This window comes from Gouania willdenowi, chromosome 9, assembly GCF_900634775.1.
Source record: "Gouania willdenowi chromosome 9, fGouWil2.1, whole genome shotgun sequence".
NCBI lineage: Eukaryota > Metazoa > Chordata > Actinopteri > Blenniiformes > Gobiesocidae > Gouania > Gouania willdenowi.
The window spans coordinates 16,651,708-16,666,934 of NC_041052.1; the positions used below are offsets into that span (position 1 = coordinate 16,651,708).

Consider the following 15,227-nt stretch of genomic DNA (forward strand, 5'->3'; position numbering starts at 1 on the left):
CTAATTTGTTTCTCATATTTCATATTCATGAAAATATTGGTATTATTTTTTTTGGTGTGGGTGTCGGAGCCTTTTTTCTGTCAGTATACCCCTAAATTTAATTTTTTTGAAAGGGTAAATGTTAAATTATTTATTTATTTATTTATTATATGATCCTCAAGAGAACTTACAAGTAAGCTTAATCTGAAACATATTTTAATTATCGTTAACTACGTATGTGTAAACCATAAAACTGTAATTTGGTTCCATAGGTTTGCGTTTAATTAAATTATAATTGACAGTTTTTATAGAATTACAATTACAAAGTCAGTTATCTGAACTCTATTACAATTCAATTACAATTACAACAACAACAGATTTTTTCAATTACAATTATAATGTGATCATAATTGTTATTACAAATTACACAATTACAATTGAGCACAACCCTGCTGTTCACCATGTATCCCCTCGTTGCTTCCTTCCAGATGTTCATCATGAACAAAGCTGAGGCTGACAGCTGTTCACTCTCAGAGTTCACCATCACAGGCTCCACCTACGCCCCAGAAGGAGAAGTGTGAGTTCATTATCGCAGACTCGCCACGTGTGAGACCCGTCTCACCATCATTTGAAGTGTCACACGTCGATGTCCTTTACGTGTCTGCAGGTACCAGGATGGGAAACCAGTTAAAAGCTCCCAGTACGACGCACTGGTTGAACTGGCTACCATCTGTGCTTTGTGCAATGACTCTTCTCTGGACTTCAACGAGGCAAGTCTGCTCTGTTAACTGCTACTTTATTCATTCTCCTTCAAACAGGGTGAGGGACATCAGTGAGATTATAAATTAAATAAATCATACAGGTTGTTATTAGTGTTGCAACGATATTGATTTGTTAACCACACCAGCCTGTCATTGCCCAATGTCGTTAGATCTCAGAAGCTAAGCAGGTCTGGGCCTGGTTTGTAGTTGGATGGGAGACCTGAGAATTCCAGGTGCCACAGTGGGGGGTGGCAGCCACCCCATTGGTATCTGTCATTGTGTCATTGGGCAAGGCACTTCACCCACATTGCCTAGTATGAATGTAGTGTGTGAGTGAGTGTTGGTGGTGGTCGGAGGGGCCGATTGCCCACTATGGCAGCCTCGCCTCCGTCAGTCTGCCCCAGGGCAGCTGTGGCTACAACAGTAGCTTACCACCACTAAGTGTGGAGTGAAAGAATAATGCCTTAATTCTGTAAAGCGACTTTGAGTGTCTATGATAATAGATGAATTATTATAAAATTGATGCATTATTATTATTGTAAAAAAACTTGTATCTTGAACCTGAATTTTGAATTCATATTAAAAAGAAATGTAAAGACAAGTTAAAAGAATAAAACTATAAACTTTTACCGTCTGCTCAGCGGCCATTTCTTATTCCCTTCAACATTCTTAGATTCCAGACAGTAAATGTGCCGTCTTCCTCTGAGACTTTGAAGGAACTCTATACCAGCACTTGGCTTAGCACGTAGCTTAGCACGTAGCTTAGCGGGTAGCTTAACATGTAGCTTAACACGTAGCTTAGCATGTAGCCTCACTTGGCTGAGCAGGGTCAATGGCTAAAGTTGCCTATAATATTATAAAAAATACATTGATTTCCAGAGGATGGAAACTACCTTTAACTTTCTTTATCTCTCACCTGATACCTAGAAGTCATTAAAATTAGGACGATCGGAAGGAATGTGAAACTGAAAAGTCAACTGCTGCATGTCAAATGTTACTGACATTTTTTCCACTTTAGCATTAAATATTAAATAACCTGCCTTTTATTTGATTACAGATTTGAAAGAATATACAAAGTTATTGCAAAAACCTCTTATTTTGTTGTGCAAAAGCAGCATTACTTCGATTAATGTTTGTAGGTTTTAAATAAAACTGGACGATCATCATCTTTTATTGCTCTTTTTGACTCTTAGTCCAGAATTTTAACAGTCGACTCTAAAGGGACTTCAGATTGTTCAGAATGCTGCTGCCAGACTTTTGACCGGTGCTCTCAGAAAAGACCACATTACCCACATTCTTTCTGGTTTTCATTGGCTTCCAGTTAATTTTCGTATTGAGTTTAAAATTCTAGTCCTTACTTTCTGTGCGCTGCATGGTCAGTCCCCTCAGTATATCACTGACTTGTGCCCCTACACGTCAGGGCGCACCCTTCGGTCATCAGGCCAGAGTCTCCTCATGACCCCAAAAACGCACTTTAAAACCCTGGGTGACCTAGCGTTCCAGGCGGTGGCGCCAAGACTCTGGAATAGCCTACACCAGTCCCTCTGTGAGCTTGTCTGTGTGGACTCTTTTAAAAAGCATCCGAAGACCACGCTTTTCAGAAAGGCTTTTGGTTAAATTGCTTTTAATTTTTATTAAACTTTTATGATGTTCCTACTGTTGTTTTAAATTATGTGGTGTTTTATTATCCTTTTGTGATGTTGCTGCTGTTGTTTAAATTTAATTTTTGCCTGTTCAGCACTTTGTGATTTTATCTGTGAAACGCGCTATAGAAATAAAATGTACTTACTTAAACATTCAAGTTGTTGCCACATAATACAAGCTTGTGTCTTCTGCAGTCATACAGATCATTACAACTCTTTTAGTTGCATTATATTTTATAATAAAATTCACACCATATTTTGAACAGATATTAAGAAGTTCCTGGAGACCTGCACTGCTTGGACTGAACACAACAAGATCATCAGCATACATCAGTTTTGTTCCGGCACTATTTGAAAATCAAAGGCTGTGTGTTTCCTGTGGCAGGTAAAAGGCTTGTACGAGAAGGTGGGCGAGGCCACAGAGACGGCGCTGACCTGCCTAGTGGAGAAGATGAACGTCTTTGACACTGAAGTCCACGGTCTGTCTAAGATCGAGCGAGCGAACGCCTGCAACTCAGTGAGTGACCACGACTTCTTATACCGTTCCTTCCCATAAGGCTGCAGCTCTCACGGTTTGTCCTCTTTTATCCAATCAGGTGATCAAACAGTTGATGAAGAAAGAGTTCACCCTTGAGTTCTCCAGAGACAGGAAGTCCATGTCTGTGTACTGCACTCCAAACAAGTCCCGGTCGGCCATGGGGAAAATGTTTGTGAAGGTGAGGAATGTTACGTAATGTTTGTCTGGGGAAAAACATCACGTGATAACATTCACAGTGCTGAGCTTTAAACCTTTTTCACAGGGAGCACCGGAGGGAGTCATCGACAGATGCACTCACGTCCGAGTGGGAAACACCAAAGTGCCCTTGAGCAAAGGCATCAAGGAGAAGATCATGTCCGTCATCCGGGAGTACGGGACGGGACGCGACACCTTGAGGTGTTTGGCTTTGGCCACACGGGACAGCCCGCCCAAAATAGACGACATGATTCTGACCGAGACAGCCAAATTCTCAGAGTACGAGGTGAGAAGGTCCACTTAACTCAGTGGTTCCTAACCTTTTTTGGACCGTGACCCCATTTAGATATCAAGACCCTACATACATTGTTTTTTCCTAAATTAGTTTTTGATCAAGTTTGTTATACTGTATTACACGTTCTAGTAATAAGCTATAAGTAATAAGCTCATATTTGTATACTGAACTGTATTATTACTGTTAAATACATTTATATTTGACAAAGTAAAAGTCATTAAAGATTGTGTATTTTAATTTTTTATCAATTACAAGATATTTCAGGTGACCGACAACCCATTACTGGATGTTTATTCAGAAATTGGAAAAATATGTGTTTTTTAGTTTCTAACTCGTGTGGACACTTGTTTCTGGAGTGGCTTATTCTGCCAGCAGGGGGCAGTGTGTGTCAGCTTTATCTGGTATTAAAGCCGCTTGTTCTACATTTCTATGAGCATAAATGATTCTGAGTGTCCGTGGTCTAAAAAGAGAAAATACATAACCTCAGTGTTTACAGCATCCGTTTAATATTCCTTTGTAACGCTAATTTTTCAGCATTTTTAGGTTAAAGTCTGACTTTTTACTCTGTTCCAAAGTGTTCAGGTAGAAAACACACTGAGCTCAATCAGCCTCATGAATATTAATTGTTTGTTCTTCTCCTTCCTCAGTCCGACCTGACCTTTGTCGGATGTGTCGGCATGCTGGATCCTCCCAGACAGGAAGTGGCCGCCTCCATCAAGCTGTGCCGGCAGGCTGGAATCCGCGTCATCATGATCACAGGAGACAACAAAGGCACGGCCGTCGCTATCTGCCGCCGCATTGGGATCCTGAGTGAGGATGACGACGTGGAGCAGAAAGCCTTCACCGGGCGGGAGTTCGACGACCTGACGCCGTACGACCAGCAGCAGGCGGTGATACACGCTCGCTGCTTCGCCCGTGTCGAGCCTTCGCATAAATCCAAGATCGTGGAGTTCCTGCAGGGATTTGATGAGATCACAGCCATGGTACGAATACACAAATTACAAACAAATGACTGTCGGAAACCCAGAGGTTTAACTAACGTGTTTTCTGTGTTTCCGATCTCAGACGGGCGACGGCGTGAACGATGCTCCCGCGCTGAAGAAGGCGGAGATCGGGATCGCCATGGGCTCTGGCACCGCCGTTGCCAAGTCAGCCTCAGAGATGGTCCTCGCCGACGACAACTTCTCATCCATCGTGGCAGCCGTGGAGGAAGGACGAGCAATTTACAACAACATGAAGCAGTTCATCCGATACCTGATCTCTTCCAACGTGGGGGAGGTGGTGTGGTGAGTCTGTGAGAGTCCCCACAACTCTGACTGTTGGAATTCATACTGGAGCTAAAGTTCAGCAACATTAAATTAAAATACGTTCAAAGGTTTTTGCACAGTGTTAATTTGAATCACAAATATAGATTCAGGTTATCTTAGTAGTTATAACAGCAATACAATATTTTTTGTTTTTTTTCCAGTTGCATTTACTGAATTTTTTCGTAGTTGTTTCTAAATAAAATATTGTCCATTTTCATTCATAAATTCATTTTAGTTTTGATAAACATTTCACATTTATTATTATATAATTTAGAATATATGATTTTAATGATCAAAATAAATAAATGGGTAATAAATGGGATATAATACATAAACAAGGAATAAAATAAAGAGAATACTCCAAAACAACAAATTCATAACAAAGATGACTGCAAAGGCACACAAAACAAAATGACTCAAACACACAAAATATAAACATAAAAGGACTCCAAAAATATAGAAATAATATAAAAAAAACACACTGATGACAGAAATACAAAAATGACTAGGGTTTCATCAATCAAAGTTCATTGTAGTTGTTTTATAAACATAATGTAGATATCGTCTTAATCAGAATTTTTAAAAGCTTGAAATTGTATTAGCAATTAAAAAATGTCTGTTGCAAATGTCTGGCTCTGCTGGAGGCAGATCTGATGGAGAATGGGGTTAAAGTTGTAGTTTTAGGTTTGACAGTTTTTACAGTAGTTTGTGTCTAAATGTTTCCCTATTTTACAGCATCTTCCTCACAGCAGCTCTGGGCTTCCCTGAAGCTTTGATCCCGGTCCAGTTACTTTGGGTAAACCTGGTGACGGACGGCCTTCCAGCCACGGCGTTGGGCTTTAACCCTCCAGACCTCGACATCATGGAGAAACCGCCCAGGAACGCCAAGGAGCCACTCATCTCCGGCTGGCTGTTCTTCAGATACCTCGCCATCGGAGGTCAGACATGTTCCTCCAAACGCAGTCCTCAGTCATATTTAATGTGCCCCCAGAAGTAAAGCACAAAATGAGTCCAAAAAAACCACCAAATATCAACTAAAAATACAGGGACTTACAACCAAAAATAACAATATGACTCCAAAAACACACAACACAACAAGAATACACAAAAATGAGAGAAAAACATACATTTTGAGAGAAAAATACGTATAATACACAACATGACTTCTAAAACACAATTCAATATTTAAAATGTATAAAAATGTAATCTAACGTGATCTACTTTATGGGAACAGTTTTCACACCTGAACCTTCATCTTTGTGTCTCAGGCTACGTGGGTGCTGCCACAGTGGGAGCGGCTGCCTGGTGGTTCATGTGGTCTGATGATGGACCGCAGATCACTCTGTACCAGCTGGTGCGTCACGCGGGATTCCTCATTGCATCTGCCTCCCACTTCTTCATCCCTTCATCCTCTTCCTTTCTCCCACACAGAGTCACTTCCTCCAGTGCGGACCCGATAATCCCGACTTTGGAGACTTGGACTGTGAAGTCTTTGAATCTCCCTATCCAATGACGATGGCGCTCTCCGTCCTCGTCACCATTGAGATGTGCAACGCACTGAACAGGTCGGAGAGCGTTTTATTAACAGGGATGCACATCATTGGTGCACATGTACGACGCACATTTGTGCACATAAGATTTGGGGATGGATACGAGCAGTGGTTTTCAAACTTTTTTGGCTCAAAAAATGAATGAATAAATAATGAGTTAAAATCTAATTTGAAAAGGTGGGTCTCGGGCCTGTTTTTTAAAATATGAACATTCTCTGCAGCCCTGACGTTCTCTGGCACACTGTTCCACAGATGGGGGCCGTAAAACTTGCTTAAGTTTGTATGTTGTTTTAATTAAAAAATAATAATAATAATTAAAAAAAAAATTCTGAAATTTCAGGTGACCCCACATGGGGTCCCGACCCAAGGTTGAAAAACTCTGATTTAGTAGCTCCTGAATAGATTTATTTCCATCGTTTCTATCATCTCCGGTCATCTCATGCATGCCTGGGGTAGGACCAAGACTGACACTTTATTTGTTGAATTACCTCTCTCTCTCTCTCTCTCTCTCTCTCAAATACCCCCCGTGGTGGCATTGCGTACCCCCATTTGAGAAACACTGGATAATAGTGAACAAAAGGAGTTGTCTAATGATTGGGAGCTGATTTGTTTTAGTTTGTCAGCCACACGTGTGGATCTGGCTCTGAAAGAGGAAGGGGGCGGGGCTACAGAGACATAGCGCTGCATAGTGAAATGGTTATGTTCAAATACGAGGAGACGCTTGGGAGGTGAAATGGAGGAAGAGTCAGAAGGAGAATGATGATGATGATGTTATCAGATTGACTTATCGAGTTAAATTGTCTCATGGGTCTAATGTGAATATATAAATATAATTATTGTCCATCCCTAGTTTGTCCTTCACTGACCCTCTGTGTTCATGTTGTGCAGCCTGTCAGAAAACCAGTCTCTGCTCAGAATGCCCCCGTGGGAAAATATCTGGCTGCTGGGCGCCATCTGCCTCTCCATGTCTCTGCACTTCCTCATCCTGTACGTGGAGCCATTACCGGTGAGTAGTTTGACACCAGCATCACATCACACTATAAGGATGCAGAGCAAGTTTTGACCTCGAGTGGCCACAAAGACTCATCACAAAGGACGGATAATTGCTGAATTCACCCTCAAAGCAGATTCACATTCTATTCAAACATTTAGCAAAGGCAATCTGAGCACTACAAGACTGAAGTTGTTATATTTTGAGATTAAAGTAATAATTTAATGAGAATAAAGCTGTATCTTAAAAAACCTGTAGGCTAATGGTACATCTCTCAGAATTCCATGTTAAAGTGAACACAGCAAATAGAGATAGGCCTGAACTCCACCACTTCCTCCTCGACTAAAGAGGCTATTTGCTCTAAATCAGTCTGGTTCTTTTGTTGGAACAAACATAAACATAAAGTGACTGCACACAGTGTGGTGGTGATTTATTCTCTTAATATTACGACTTTATTCTTGAAATGTTATAACTTTAATCCCATAAAATTACAATTTTATTAAGATATGAGTTTATTCTCATAAAATTACAACTTTTTTCTCAAAATATTAGGACTTTTATCTTGTAGTGTCCAGATTTTTTTTAATTTTAATGTGGCCCTAATACGCCTTTGTAGTAATCACCGTTTAGCCCACAAAAACACATTACTTGTAGTGCTTTTAGTGAACATACAACAGAATGTTGTTTGTTTATATTTCAGACTTTCCTCCTTGAAGTGTTAGACTTAGATTTTCTTTGTTGTCATTCAAACTTGGACTTAACAGTTCAGATAAGAATTAAATTTTGTTGCATTGGCTCGTATTACAGGATAAAAAACAGCACCAAGTATTAACATAAGGTAAGTAGTATTTAAAAAAAGAAAAAGGTACAGATATAATAAATATTAAGAAGAAAAGCTATGTGTAAAAGTCCTATACAGATATATTACAAGTTTTTTTTAATGTATGTTATATTGTTTATTTTTACAGTACTGTGAGGTTATATTGTCTTTTTTACAGTACAGTCATCCGGTTGTGGGGTTTGAGGGGGAGTAAAGGGATTTATTTTTTTCTTTTTTCAAAAGTCGTATGGCCTGAGGGAAGAAGCTGTTACAGAACTTCATTCCAGAGTCCAGCAGTGAACACAGTCCATAGTGGGGGTGGGAGGTGTCTCTGCTGATTTTCTGAGCCCTGGTCAGACTGCGTTTTTTTGTGAACTCCTGGATGGGAGGAAGTGAAGTCCTGGTGATTTTTTTTCCCATCGTCCTCACCACTCTCTGCAGGGACTTCCAGTTGGAGTGTTGTATTTAATTAAATTTTTTTATACATCTTTGCAGCAGAGCGCCAACTTACTCTCGTTCCTGAAATGTTCTCTACAATATATGACTTCTTTTTTTTTTTTTAATGCGTGCGTTTTTAATACATTCCAGGACTTAAATAAAAGCTTGTGACTTGTTCTTTAGGTTATTTTCCAGATCACTCCTCTGGACGCGTCCCAGTGGTTTATGGTGCTGAAGATATCGATGCCTGTCATCCTGCTGGACGAGCTGCTCAAGTTCTTGGCCAGAAACTACTTGGACTTTGGTAAACAGCCGGAGCGCGCGGCCAGCGGAGGGCGCCCTCTGTCCGCATGCGCGGGGGGCGTCTCCTGGCCTTTCGTAGCCATCACTCTGCCCCTGGTGCTGTGGATCTACAGCCCTGACACTAACGTGAGCGCCGTGCTGTGGCTCTGACAGACTGACTCACCCAGCAACGAGTGAGGTGGACCCTAACACACTCCTAACACCATGTAACACACTCCCACTTTTTCACGTCTCTGTTATTTATTAATATGTGGCTTTATTCAAATGCCAAAACACAACAAAATCACGTCTCTCTTCTTGTTTTTGACACACCGTCGGAGGAAAACTGCTGTGCGGTTGGTCAGAAATGTGATGTAGGCAAGGGTTGTGTTACCATGTGCGTGTGTGTTGAGTGAACGGCGTGATCAGACGCACAAAGTAATGAGAACCACTGTGGAACATCCTGAAATAGTTCAAATGTGTCTAATTGTTCTTCTCCTGTAACTTTAGGAGCAGCACAATGCTGAACTTTGATCCTTTGTATAAGTTGGTGTTATGGTTCAACTCGTGATCGTGTTATCTTGAGACTAACAGCGTAGCTGCTATAGATGTTTTAAAACCTAATATGAATCTGAATTGTTTTTATTTTTATTACTGAAAAAGAGATGAATGTAAACACTGAGTGACAGTGTTGGGCCGACAGTGTGGGATGTTGAGCAAGTCCCTTAACCCCCCCACTGCTCCTCAGGGATGGGTCAAATGAACAGAACAAATTTAATATATGTGTAAACATATATGACGATAAACAAAGGCAAAAGCCCCTGATGAAGCCTTGCATCACTACTCATAACGATCACCAGTTAAACCCATACACCCAACACATGAATGTTCTTTCTATACAATAGTTGAGAAAAGCACAGCTGTGGTTGACCCCAAAATGTCCACCATTTACAGAATGAATGAATGCTTCTGTGCAATAACTATATGTAACATCCAACCCTTACATCTCTTTTACTCAGTTCAAGGTTTATAAAAAATATTTAATAAATTGTGTAGTTGTTGGTAAAAAAATAACAAATACAATGATATTAATTACATTTGAATGTGTAAAAGTCAAGTAGAGCCTTAGCAGTAAATTAAATACATTAAAAGTGTACAAAGTAAAGCACAGATTACTTGCAGCCAAGCCCAAGTTTACATATTTAAACATCAGTGGGAAGAATTAAACACTAATGATGGGATTATTTTCTATTTTTATGATATTTCGTAGACATTTTAATGCTTTAAACAGAGTTTTTGAAGGAGACTTAAATCAGCAAGCACAAGGTAAACATTTTTAAGTTTATTTCAAATGAATAAAAATCCAAACAAGAACAGAAAAGATTGTTTAACAAAAACAGGAAGAATGGAAAATAAAAACGGTATTTTTTTTGGTTTGACTTATACATCTGAAAGCTGGTAGTAAGATGTTTAAATGTGGTAAAACAATAATCAGTGAAGCAGACTTGGTTTTTAAGAAAAATCGTCTGTAATCCAAATCTTTAGGATATAAATATATGTGTAAAAGGTTGCAACACTGTTGGATCTTTGTTTTTATTTTGGCCTTACATCGCCCCCTGCTGGTGTGTCATGTTTCCACATTTCCACAAGGTTTCATTTTTCCATCTTTTAGAATGTACGCTATTCTATAGACTTTTATTTTGAAACTGAGTGGGCAGAGTTTATATGCTCCACCCTAATATTGTCATGTTGCTTTCTTTTGGTCGTTTGTCTGCATTAGGCAGATATTAGCTACCTCAATACTGTTAGGAAAACCACAACATCTGATCTGTAAGCATTTTACGATTGTGATTTAAAGCAGAGGCTCTCAACTGCTTTTATTTTGAAGGATCTGAGTCCCAACTATTGTTACTTCCAACAGTAAGAGTTTGTGTAAATGCTGCACACGCACAGAGCTGTTTAGAGCGAGAGAGTTGCGACAACGGAAGTTTGAAATAGTCTCAAATAGTTCCCGGAAGTTATTGCCGGGCAACGCCAGCGGCTGTGCTCAAAGCAAACAGCGAAACATGCAGATTTCTCCGTGAACATGGCATTATAAACGCTGATATTTTCACAATAATGTTTATAGCCTAATGCGCACCTTGGATGTACATGACATGTTTGTGTGTAATTAATTTAACCACTGGGTTTTTTTAGTTTTTCCTTGCCGAGGAGGGTCTAAGGTCTGGGGATGACATTTATTATCCATTTGCTTAAGTCCAGCGAACATTGGTGCAAACTTTAATTATCAATTCATCATGTGCATGTCCCATAGAGTTACACCAGGAAAATTGCACACGCTATTTTATTTGCACCCTCAAATATAGCCCTTTATAACACTACAGAGTACTGTGTATGTACACCTCTTTGTACATCCAACCTTCAAACACATACTCATTTGGCCATAATTGACAACTCTACTTAAGCTCCTCCCACTATATGAATGTGTACTTCCGACGGGCACTGTACTATTAATTACAAAAGTATATATTTATGAATATATTTTTCTCAATTTGAAAAAGTGTACATTGTTCACATAGATTTATAAAATATTCATTTTGATGAAAATATTTGTATATATTCAAATTATATGCATTTATAAAGAATTAGTGCCATTTGCCTACCAATAAGAGGCAGTCATTTTTTTAGTGTCTTAAAAGAGCTTTTATGTATTGCACAAATGATCATATTTAGTATTTATCTTTTAATTGAATATATTTTATTGATTGTTTCAAATTTCTGGTGAAAAATGTAAAAAGAAAAGACATTTTCTCAGTAAAAATCTACATTGTCATTTCACAGCTGCTTATGCGATAGTGATATTATCATATATTCTGTGTAAATGTTCAATATGGTGGAATTGTGAGTCCTGGAGATGAACCAGTTGAGAGTCTCTGTTTGTCACTAACTTGTGTCACAGTGCGCACACAAAGCCATCGCACACGTTTTATTTGTTTCACATGTTATGGATCAGATGTGGGCAACTGGTGGCCTGGGGGCCACATGCTGCCCTCGAAACAAATACACGATGACAGAAAAAAAAACCTTTGTTCGTTCCTCTATTAACGTTCCAATTAGTCATTATTCTATTCTATTCTGTGGCCCTCAGATCAATGACATTTTTTGTGGCCCCCACTGTAACCAAAGTTGCCCATCTCTGTAATAGTTCTTCTCCTGAGTGCTTTGATGACATTATTGATGTATATAAAACGTGCACATACTGTACTTGAATGTGTTTAAAGACACAGAAACGCTGAGCACAGTTGATCTGTAAATAACGCCACAGCTTTTCCCTCTCCTCACATGTTTACCTGTAACTACAGTCAGCGTGGTGTCAGCTCAGGCTTTTCAAAGAACGCAATAACGTCGTCGCGTTGTTCGGGAAAATCTTCCCTCGGTACAGAATGGAAATTTCTCTTAGATTAGGGTCTAGTTTGATTTTTAAATGGGTAGGGTCTTATTTTTTAAAGAATAAAGTGATATTTCAACATTTGTGTGCTCCAGTTGTAACACGTCTACATGTAAATGACTGTATATAAATAAATCAAACTCACTTTAGTTCAGAAGTGTTTGGGAAAATTCAGTCAAAACCTTTAACTTTCATACAAAAAAAAAAACTTACGTCATGCTGAAGTGGATGATTTCAAGGATTTACCTGTCATTTTTCTTAGTGTACGTGTGTATTTATACATACACGCCTTCATTCATATATATATATATATATATATATATATATGTAAACACACAAGTATGTGTGCTGCTTGGATATACTCTATCTATATGATTGTGTATATCAATCTATACATTTACATACCAGTGTATACAGTACATATACATTTTACCTTTTTTTATTTAATACAAACATGTATAAATAGATCCATATGTATACATATTTTGGGATACATACCAAATTATGGGTCCAAGTACATTTTACAAATACATGTGTGTATGTAGATTTGTACAACAGTGCAACTCCCACTTTCAAACTGGCGATACCATTTATTTTAATTACTAATTGCATGAACATAATGTGTTTTCTGTAGTAAGTGTGTGTATAACGATTATATCCGCTGGCCGGATGACAAAAATAATATCATCACAGTTTGCCTTTATTGTAGTAACATGAAGTCCCGTCATGTGCTATTTTAGAATGTGTTATTGGGACCTGAGATCAATATTTAAATCAATAATACATGTGATAATAGAAGATGTTTAAAAAATAGATATATTAGACATGCATTTTGCTACACCTTAAATTTAGTTCAGTTTGTAGAAAAACACTGAGAATGTGAGCCTGGAAGTGACTCAATGTGACATCATCAGGTACATTTGTGTGTGTTTTTAAGCAGTTTTGTAGCCCAGCTTTTACTTTGAAATGCCTTGCTTTGATTCTTCCTCTCCTTGTGTTCTCTTTGCAGCGAAGGCCAAGTAAAGCTGCCTCTCCCCCTCATTTCCTGGCAGAGAGACACATGGTTTTGTTTTGGTGTTTGTGTGTGTGGAGCTGCATGGCGGTGAAGTGATAACAGGGCCGGAGGCTCGTCCAGGTCAGGAGTGTGTTTTGGTTTCATGTCGGAGGGAACGTTAACGAAGGAGGAATCAAAGAGAGATCCATGGTTCAGGTTTAGATCTTAGTTTCAGCTCTTCATCGTGAGGATTATCTGCAATGTCATCATTTAGTTCAGGTGTCAGCAACCGGAGACTCTTTGGCTCCTCCCCTGCAGCTCAGAGACCAATCACTGTGCCCCTCTGATCATCACTCGTTGATTAACATTCGCTGAGAAATCTCAGCGTTTTACTGCATGTCGGAAAAAGAAGTGAGCAGGATTCATCTTGCATCAATACAGGGTTAGAATGTGAGGCTCCGCCCCCTCAGTGAAAAAGAGCTGACTGTCATTGTGTTATTGACTAAATTTGCCTAAACCACCATAAATTAAACTCATGATGAGTCAACAGTGATGTTTTAAATAAACTAGTGTCTAGTTTTAATTAGGAGTGTGACAATATCTCGATACGGTGATATATCACATTATTTTTTCGCACGATTGATTATCAATATGCTCGCGCTAAGTATTGATTTTCACTAAAATGTGCAGGTAGGTCTTCACAGAAATGTTATTGTTTGTTGAAGAAACCAATATATTGTTTACTGGAATATTGCACTATAATAGTGTCGCTGGTAAGAAAGACCCTATTTTTTGTTTACACAAAGCACTATTGGAGATACTGGTTTGTTTACATTGGTATGTTGACACTGCAACATTTCTGTAAATAAGTATTATATTGTATTTTTTCACTTAATCTTTTTTTTCTTGTTGTGTCAGATTATCGTAGATTGATATCTAACCAATATATCGATAATCGCAGTATCGTCATATCGTGAGATAATCATTATCGTGAGCTTTGTATCGTGAGGTACCCACCCCTAGTTTTAACTGGTGACTGAGTCTGAATGTCTATTTAAAATGTACGCCAGTTTCACCAAAACTAGGGGTGGGAACCTCTGGATACCTCACGATACAAAGCTGACAACAACAATATCTCACGATATGACAATACTGCAATTATCGATATATTGGTCAGAAATCAATCTACGATAATCTGACATAACAAGAAAAAAAAAAGATTAAGTGAAGAAATACAATACAATAGTGCAACATTTCTGTAAATAGGTGTCAATGAACAAGTATCTCCATTAGTGCTTTCTGTAAACAAAAAATAGGGTCTTTCTTACCAGTGACACCATTATCGTGCAATATTCCAGTAAACAATATATTGGTTCCTTCAATAAACAGTTACAAAATTTCTGTGAAGACCTACCTGCACATTTTAGTGAAAAAGAAGTAAAGGTTTTGAAAATAATAAAATAAATCTGAAATCCAAAAAAAATAAATAAATCGATAATCGATCGTGCATAAAAATATCACGATATATCACCGTATCAAGATATTGTCACACTCCTAGCCAAAACGCCCGTAAACTTTTGACCTGCCTCACTTCTAAGCAAAATTATCCATCCTTAAATATTATGAGTCAATAAATTAACTTCTATAAAATTCCTCAGTAAATACAACATGAACGAAATGTTTCATGATGAAAAGTAAGAAAGTTGTAGATTTATTTCAGGCTTCAGTGATTATAACAGCACCCAGTAATGCTTAGCATTACAGATATAAATATATGTGTATGTTATAATATATATACATCAATATAATGTAAGAATAACTCAATCTAGAATTAATACATATATGTATATTACATTATTTGTGGTGCTCAAGTCTCCTGTTGTTTGGTGGGCGGGGCTAAAATGTCTCTTTACGTCGCAGGTTGCCGACCCGTGTAAGCGTCAGTGAACAGTTCATCATTTACAGGAAAATACTTTAAAAACCAAA

General features: G+C 38.5%; 1 protein-coding gene across 2 annotated transcripts in view; it reads left to right on the plus strand.

The window, feature by feature from the left end:
- Window positions 1–13,944, plus strand: part of atp2a2a (ATPase sarcoplasmic/endoplasmic reticulum Ca2+ transporting 2a) — a 35,435-nt gene extending 21,491 nt beyond the window's left edge. Inside the window, exons 9-21 of one of the 2 annotated variants that reach the window (XM_028456586.1) lie at window positions 468–556; window positions 647–749; window positions 2,769–2,900; window positions 2,980–3,099; window positions 3,184–3,402; window positions 4,059–4,394; window positions 4,477–4,697; window positions 5,454–5,656; window positions 5,987–6,072; window positions 6,150–6,283; window positions 7,157–7,274; window positions 8,701–8,821; window positions 13,257–13,944. In XM_028456586.1, the coding sequence (XP_028312387.1) occupies window positions 468–556; window positions 647–749; window positions 2,769–2,900; window positions 2,980–3,099; window positions 3,184–3,402; window positions 4,059–4,394; window positions 4,477–4,697; window positions 5,454–5,656; window positions 5,987–6,072; window positions 6,150–6,283; window positions 7,157–7,274; window positions 8,701–8,821; window positions 13,257–13,270 (1,896 nt within the window). In that variant the 3' untranslated portion in view covers window positions 13,271–13,944. Of the gene's footprint in view, window positions 1–467; window positions 557–646; window positions 750–2,768; window positions 2,901–2,979; window positions 3,100–3,183; window positions 3,403–4,058; window positions 4,395–4,476; window positions 4,698–5,453; window positions 5,657–5,986; window positions 6,073–6,149; window positions 6,284–7,156; window positions 7,275–8,700; window positions 11,156–13,256 lie in introns of those variants that run through there. The other variant, XM_028456585.1, reaches the window with a different exon arrangement.
- Window positions 13,945–15,227: the final 1,283 nt, after the last annotated feature.